At 36.4% G+C, this 9168-nt stretch overlaps 1 protein-coding gene across 1 annotated transcript in view; it reads right to left on the reverse strand.

The window, feature by feature from the left end:
- Positions 1–6639: 6639 nt before the first annotated feature.
- LOC107559727 (opsin-5-like) overlaps positions 6640–9168 on the reverse strand; it is a 15020-nt gene continuing 12491 nt past the window's right edge. The window contains exon 5 of the mRNA XM_016243647.1: positions 6640–7302. Coding sequence (XP_016099133.1) covers positions 6640–7302 — 663 coding nt within the window. The remainder of the gene's footprint in view (positions 7303–9168) is intronic.

Consider the following 9168-nt stretch of genomic DNA (forward strand, 5'->3'; position numbering starts at 1 on the left):
GTTTTTCAGAACTATTCCTCACCATGCTCGTTTCTAATGCAGGATTGATATAGTTTGTGATCACAATAATGTATTTGATATGTGGGAAAGTATTGGCTCCATAAATAAATATCTATCATAATGCAATTACTTATTAATGTTTGTTTACTTTTATATGTACAGTGATCACAACTTGCAAAATGGGCCTGATGCAAAAGCAGCTGAGAAGCACTGCATTAAATGATACATATTTGTCCTTGATCTTCACTGTTTGTAAGAAACAGAGGGTAAATGATGATTCTCACACAGGATTGCGCTCAATCAGCAAATACTGCACTTCCATAACAAACTCAGTCAGAAAAGCCCCTGCCTAAGTTCTGTTTGTGCCAAGGTTAATGGGAGCAGCAAGGCCTAGCCATGCTCTACAGGAAATTAAACTTGTGGGAACAGCAGCAGCAGCAGCAGCAGCATAAGATCAGCATAGATTGTTGAGCTGACTGTTGACTGGTTAGTCAGTTGTCATCCTTTTTGTGTTTTATTCTAAGGGTCTGTGTGTTTCCCATAAAAAATGTGACATGAAGCACATCATGTTGAATACTTATCTCCTTTAGTCTTTAGGTCACTTTAGACCTGTTTATGGTACAGCTATAAATATAATTTTTTTTGCAGTTTCAGAACCAGGCGTTTGTGACATTGCAGGAATATCTTAATATCTATTTTTTTCTCATTTGTTTAATGAAAAATCTGCATGACTTTCAACTGTGCACTGCAAAAAAAAAAGAAAAATTGATGAAGAAAAAAACAGAACTCAAACATCCACACAGAAATTAAAACTAGTGATTTTATTTGCTTCAGTAGTACCAGTAATTGTAGACTATATTTAATATACTGTGTTGTTATAGTCTATTGTTTGGTTTGTCTATGTAACTGAACTTATGATTTGCACATACTGCTGTACGTACTAAGCACACATTATCATTATTATTATTTTATAGTATTGTTAGTAGTAATAACCAGTCACTGTTTGACAAATGTTGGTCATGTTATGTTAACATAGCTGTTCTCTATAGGCCTCACATTTTCATCTAGGCCTAATATTAGTGAACATTTTAATGACATTTGTCATTTAATTAGTTCAGTTCATTTCTTTATGTAGGCCTATTTAACTTTTTTAATTACCAAAAATTACTGAGTGCAACCAACACTCAAAATTCAACAAGCACAAATTCAGTTTGATGCAGTGAAACAATGAGCCACGTGAGAGAAGGGAGAAAGGCAGACAGCATAGGTCTTACAGAAGGATATACAGTAAATGAAGACGTTACTTACCGCGACAGTTAGGACCACACACAGTCAGTCACCCTGTTAAATGACTATAACACTGCACTAAATATGAAAACGCCCACACCTAGCGTCTGTGACATCTTGTTTTGCTGGTTCACTTCCATATTGCTCAGTCCGACCCTGATTAGCTCGTTTTAATGAACGAGTATGTGCTGGAGTTGGAGGACTCTCTCTCTCTCTCTCTCTCTGTTTGACTGTGTCTGAACTGTTTTGTATTCCGTGCTGGTCTCTGTCGCCAACAGCCAATCTAAATTTAGCCTCACGTGAGGCAGAAAGAAACAGTGGGGTAACGCTGCTCTAAAAATATCCCCGTTCCTATCGCTCCATCCTCCTCTCCATCGCCCTTCTTTTTGACTTTTCTCCGTCGTCACCCTTTGACGTAATTGCATTCTTATTAATCATTTCACACCCATGAACATCACAAATGCATTAATTTTCTAGTTCTCATGAGCATTCTTTAATCTGCCTTGCTGCTTTTTTATTTGTTTTTAAATGTGAGGTAGACCGACGACGTTTCTCCTTACTTTTTCAGCATATCATGCACGAGTGCTGTTTTTAAGCTGTGGTGTTAAGTTAAAAGTTTCACTTAAAAAAAAACATCAGTTTTGGGCAGGAACTATTAAGTAGCTACAGTAACAATATTACTTTTTGCAGTAGCTAGTAGCCTAATGTAACTAATTATTAATAATATTACAGATAACATCGATAAAACAGCTCGTTACTTTTGATGCCTCAACCCCTACTGATTTGAAATCCAACAATCCCTAGATTTATTTTCATAATTTTTAAAACTTGCAAAGGCACGTGACGTCACATTGCCGTTACATTAATTTTGGCAGGAGAAAAGATGATCTGAACACCGATGTGTAAATGGTGGCATTATGGATGTTGTGGCATTAGGCTACTCTACTTTGGCAGTACATGGCTTGCCCACCCACATCCCTCTAATCCCGATATAAATTATATTACCATAATTAATTTTTTTTTAGAAAACGAAACATTTTCTTACGAACTTCTGTGATTTCTTTTGATAAAATACATCATGAAATATAAAATTCGTATATGGGTAACAGAGAAATTATAACTACAATTAGCTTCAAACTACACATGATAATTAATGAGATTAATACAACACTTTTACTTAAAAGTCTTAAGATAGTGCTTATAAAGCACTATTGAGTTTTTGTAATAACTTCTGACTGTGATCCAATGTGGAATTTTGTCAAATGATGAGGCAGAAATATATGATATGATACACATTTACAACTTCTGTGGGGCGTGAAGGAAAGGTAATATAACTAACTAGTAGTGTAACTAATTACTGTTGCCAGAAAGTAATATGCAATAATATTACTTTTGAAAGGAGTAACTAGTAATGAGTTGTGTATATATATATATATATATATATATATATATATATTAACAATAATAATTTTAAAAAATCCAATCGAGATGTGTTTTCCCCCCATTCCTCAGCACATAGGGATAATAGGCAAATACTTCTCGGCTTAGTAGGCCGCAGTTCTTCCTTTGCGAAAAAATATATAGCCTCTGCGACATGGTTTAGCGTGGAGGAAAAAGTTACCAGGGCCATTCACACAGAACAAGGCAGAATAGTGGAATGAAAAAAAAGTGTAATGGTTTTAGAATGTTGTGCGATGAGATGCAGCAAAACACATCAGTCTAGCAAATGTTTAGATAGAAAAACAATGAAAAAGCAGTGCAGTGGATAATGTGTTCTGTGGGAACGGCTCCTTATTGTGGAGAAAGTGAAGAGAAATATTGTCTATTTAAAAAAAAAATACAATCAAAAGAAGTAAAAACAAGTGCTCTCTTGTAAAATATAAATCTTTTTCTTCCACTGATATACAAGTTTCAGTAGCATGAATAGATTTCAGCAGAGTTTGCCATTAGCATGTTGCAAACATACTAAGCTTAAAATACTTATATGACATTAATTTACTATTTTATACCCTTTTTTATTTTAACATTTCACTAGTGAATAAAATATAAATTTAAATATAATTAACATTTCTCTTAACAACTTAATTTTTTTTTTTCACAGAGCATGTGGTGGTGCATTCTGGGATTGCCTTGTCAGTAAATGGCATTGCAGTGCAGCCTTAGATCTTGACTAAAACAAGCTGTCTTAGTAGGCAGCATAATTAGGAGAGCTAGCTTTTGGAACAGCCTTGCTGTCAAGAAACTGCCAGCTCACTATACATTTTATAACAAAGCATCTGACATTCATTCTGCATGAGACAAATAGTTTATTGTTGATTTAAGTCATTGAGGCTTGTTATAATTTCCTGACCATTCATTTGATCTATAAACTCTGTGTCGGCTGTGCATTTCCTAGTTTTTCCTCACAGATTTGCTCCTCGAGGTGCATTTGTATATGCGTGAGTGTGTGCATGTGAGGGCTGCTTAAGTGCGCATGCTGCTGTTGAGAGCATTTTATCAATTGAACCAATGACACATGTTTGTCTCACAGTTGCCATCAAACATTTACACACACATCGCTAATATACAACTACTGGACTAGCACACACGTCTACTGTCAAACACACACTGTAATGATTTGAATATCACTCTTTAGAGTTCATGTTTACATTAAACAGCACTTTTAGAACTACAATTAATATTGCAATTAATTTAATTTACCTGCATTATATGTAGCATAGACTCTGTAAAGTGTTACTGTATGTGAATTTATAAAGGAAATGGTTTGAAATTCAGAAAGAAAATGATTTTATAGATCAGAAATCCAACTGTCTGGTTTAGGTTTAAATTAGGAACTGAATCAGGATGCACATGGACCTCCGGGTTTGTGTGTTTGCTTCTCGTCTTACAGATTTGGCAAGAAATGTCACATGCAGATAAACAGCCTGGTCGCCATCGTGATGACACCTTAAATCCACATGCATCAGTGTCTTTCGATGTTTGCTGTTCAGATGTCTGCTTTGCACCAATCACACACACACACACACACACAATGGAAAACTGTCCTTATGGTAGAGTATACAGCCTTTGTCTACAGTTATTTGATGTCGAAATCAAATCCAATATAGAAGTGCAATTAAAAGTTTTTATAGTTTATGAATTGCTGACTCCTTCCAGCAGTTAAATGTTGACACAGCTCTCACTCCACATTAAAGTTATGTACTGTCATAAGTCAAATGAAGTGGGCCAGGAATGTAATGCAATGTCAGGAGCTGACAGCATAGGCCTATATGTGGCAGGATTAAGATAGTACAAATTACAGCTTTAGAACTTCACAGAGATATTCTGCAGATTTAGAGTATTACTAATGTTATATATCCTTATCATTACTTAAGAGCTTTATACTAAAATGGCCTTGTCGCACTGGCCTTGGTTTGATAGCAAACTACAATGGGTCTCTCTTCATCTTTCATAAACCTTAAAAGGTTCGTTCACCCAAAAATGAAAATTCTGGCTGAGACCATCCATTAAACTGTATTTTGCTTTAATTAATTAATTTATTTTTTGATTTTGTTTATATTTATCATGTAGCAGCTCTTAATTTATTTTTAAGTGTTATCTGAAAGTCTTTCAAAATTTTTGCATGGGGCCAGAAACAAAAAGTAGTTAAAAACTAAGAAACTACATAAATGTGAATGAATTCAAACATGAACGTCAGTCTGAATTGAGTCTCATTCAACTGTTTAGCAGTTCTGAAACAGATTCTTGAGTGTAACCCTCAAAACATCCATCCAACGGCACTAACATCAACCTGTTTTAATTAAAGTTAATATAGTCAAAATTTGAAGTATATCAGTTAGTCACTTAAATAGGGCTTTTCACGCTGCATCTAACCCCAGGTTATCATCATTCTAAACCCAGCTTTTAACCCTGGTAGAGGAATGTTTCACACTTGTACTTTAGTAGCAGGGTTAACACTGCTTTTTAGCTGGCGTTATAAAACCCTGCTCTGGAGTAGGGTTAGCAATGCTTTTGTGATGTTAACCCCACATTGTTGGTGCCAAACGAGTAAATAATGAAATGATGCTGTGTTAGAATGTTACGGCTAGATGCTTAGCATCTACACCCAATCGTGTGCCTCACATTCCAAGCTAGGAAGGCATCAAGGTACGTCCGAATCCAGCTTCACTTCACAATTAGCTTCACTTCCTGTCTCCTGAGATGCCTTTATCTGAAGAATTTTTGAAAACAGCATTTGCTGTATCCTTCGCTGCCTTTGATATCCCACAATCCTGTGCAATTGATTCTGTGACAGCTAAGCTAAAAAATAAAAATACCATCTGAAAGTTGTGGTTGGTGGTCAGTCTGCATGTAAATGTAGGTTTTTATCCAACTTTTTTCATTTTTGATGTAATTACTAGAAAGAAATTAGTATTGTAATAATTAAATATTCGCTTATCATCAAAGCTCTCTCTAATTTGTTTTAGATCATTAAACTGTTATGCTGCCTCATGGATGTCATTTCGAAATCAGTTTCGTGAGGTACCTTCATGCACAAACTGCCTGCAAAGTCATTGCCTGATAAGGCAGCAAGGCGTCAAGTCAGTTGCCTAAGCTTTCGGACGCAGTTGTATAAACGGAAGGAATATGTGTGAAGAAGAGAGCGTTTCATTCAGACCTTTACAGTCTGAAAAGTCCATTCAGGAAAAACATAATAGTACAGTCTGCAATATATAACATGAAGATGCGCAATGCTAAAGCTGGCATGTATAAACAGGTCGAGTGCTGCATTCAACCAGTCAGTGACACTGACATGGCAAATATGCATATAAGAACATTAACCTGGGGTTTAGGATGTATGGTGTGAAACAGAGTACGAATACCCTGGGTTAATTGTTAACCCCAGGTAATTATAAGCAATACGAAACATGAAGCAAATTAACCCAGGATTCAATTTACCCAGGGGTTTAGAATAACCCAGGGTTAACTATTTCAAGTGTGAAAAGCCCAAAGTGATTTTTAAAGGAGGTACACTGATCAAAACGACTTCAAGAATGCATGTGTTCATTCCCTCAGCAGGTAGCTATAAGACATGAATAACACTTCATTTAAAAATTCAATGAGTTAAAAAAAACAACAATATTGTGTCAGTTGTTCTTAAGAAAACTTTTCTTACAAAAAATGAATTTAAAAAACAATCATTGCACTCCATTACAGACAAATTAACACACACAATACTTTGTTCAGAAAGTAATTTGTTGTCAGAGTCTTAATTGAGGCATATTTAAAAGTCAATTTACTCCCCTCTGAGACAAGTTAATGCACACATGCACCGTTTGTGTATAAACACACACCCATGCATAGGCTCAGGTGTTACAGTTTGCCGTTTTTGGCAGCTTTGCTCTGAGCAGACACTGTTTCCAAGGTGATCTCCAGACTGTCAATCTCAGAACATTTCCGCCCCCTCACGATCACCCGCACAGACTTCTTACACTCAATTGACTGGCTCTTTGGTTTGCGCTCTTTTATCACTCTAGGTTCTCGTTCCGGCTCCGGTTCCAATTCGAGCTCGGTACTGTCCTGCAGAGACAACTGCACAGTGTTCACGTTGACAGGACAGCAGCGTGGGTAGTGCTTAAACTGCTCAAACGGGTCGTTGCACCTTTCACAAGGGCAATGAAACAGACCTACAGGCCTCCCCATTGATTCTGAGATAGATTGGCCTTGACGCCGCAGGGGCCGCAGACTGAGGGCTAGCGATGGGCGGTAGCTCCAGTGGGGAAAACACTGGCACAGGCAGTGGTGCATGCAAACCCCTCGCAGGGAGCGCATGTCCTTGCAGAGGAGGTGGCGGAAGTTGGGTTTGAGCAAGAGGTAGATAAGGGGGTTATAAAGGGTGGAGGACTTGGCAAAAACTGCAGGGATGGCGAATGCCAGGGGCGGTATGTCCTCAAAATGGCCAAATGCCGCCCACATAGACACTAGTGCATATGGACTCCATGCAGTGAAGAATCCTATACACACCGCCACACTCAGCTGGAGAAAGACAGAGAAAGTGCACGATAGAGATGTTATGCAGCACTTCACGAGAGCCATCATGGTATATCAGTTCTAACATTAGAAGGAGTTTTTGGGCACATCTTGGCAGCTGTTCTTACACTATCAAAAACCCTAACTCCTTATTCATATTTTAGTTAGTTATACAGTATATATGATACTGTCCAAAAGTTTGGGTCAGCAAGACTTTTACTGAGAAAAACCAATACCTTTTATTCAGCAAGAACACATTGAATTTATCTTAAAAGACAGCACAGACCTTTATCAAGCTATTGCATTAATACAACATGGTCTTACAACTCAATATATATGCAGTGACGGACTTATATACCAATAAGTGAATTAAGCGGCTGCTTAGGGCCCCGAGGAATCAGGGGGCCCCATCTTATATTGGCGAAACATATTCGGCAAACGCTCCAGTGTGTATTTGTGTTCTGGAGAGCGTCAAATGTTTATATTTACAGTGTGTTTTGCAGGGTTGAACAATGTAACCAATCACAGACATATCTGTTGATTTTCTGAACGCAAGGTGTTTAGGTTAGAATTCACTCACTGCTCGAAAGTTTTTGTCCAGTGCTGAGCTCTGCAAGCTCACGAATCGTCTCATTAAAAGTGTATATACTATGTAAATAAGAGATTTGTTGTACAGTGTAGAGGGCTTCATTGATTAACGGGACATCGTGAGATCGCGATAAACTGAAGTGAGTGACAGAATTTAGTGACAGCTTTCCTATGCGCGCCGGTGCGAACTGCCACACATTCAAATAAATGCACGAATGAGATGACTGGAGAATTTATCCAATCAACAATTTCTGAAGGGATAAATAAACTATAAACTATAAAGAGAGAGCGTGCAAAATAAGGGTTAGGCGTAAAAGAGCACAGAGTTATTGTGTTGGGGCCCCATACCTGGATTTTGCTTAGGGCCCCCAAATCACTAAGCCCCTGAATATATGAAATTTTAACCTATGAACTGTTAGCATCGCGCTAACAGGAGGATAAATTAGATATCATTTGAAAGCTTAAATTAGATATCATTTGAAACCATTTTGAGATCAGACACTATGGGATGATATTAGACTCAAATTGATTAATAGATGCACGCACAATTATCCATATACTGCATACATTTCACACTGTGTTACCATGGAAATGGTATTTTAAATCCTTTTTGCGGGCTCCTCCCCCTAGTGGACGGTGTCAAGAGTCATATTACAAAATTTATTACAATAAAACATTTTTATAATCTTGACAAAACGCATATTGTTGGAAAGGTCTGAGTCTCAAGATTCTATATTTGGTGGTTATTTTGTGATAGAAGTAATATTGTGGCAGAAAGTTATAAATTTTTTGACATGAAAATGCATTAAAAAAAATTCAGTGGAGTTTGAATGTCACTCGGTGGCTATTTTTGGTATAGCACCTAAACAAATCTCATCAAAGAACCTACATTTTTGTAATATCAACATAACTTAGTTATACATATGGCTTTGATTTTATAGCAATTTTAGTTTCCAACATATTTTATAAAATATTTATTTTATATAAAATATAAAAAATACTACATTACATTTTCTTTCAGATAATAATTTTTTAAAAATGCTTTCACTTCAGCAATAATCTGCTGATCGTTTTCTTTAAAAACATACCAACCTTCTCTTTGGTCTGTATTCCAAGGCATTCATTAATTACAATCATTTAAGTTCAGATAATGCATTTTCATGTTCAAAAAGGGGGGTTAAAATAATATATATATATATATATATACAGTATAATATATATATATATATATATATATATATATATATATATATATATATATATATATATATATATATATATACT

This window comes from Sinocyclocheilus grahami, unplaced genomic scaffold (assembly GCF_001515645.1).
Source record: "Sinocyclocheilus grahami isolate Dianchi unplaced genomic scaffold, SAMN03320097.WGS_v1.1 scaffold696.1, whole genome shotgun sequence".
Lineage (NCBI taxonomy): Eukaryota > Metazoa > Chordata > Actinopteri > Cypriniformes > Cyprinidae > Sinocyclocheilus > Sinocyclocheilus grahami.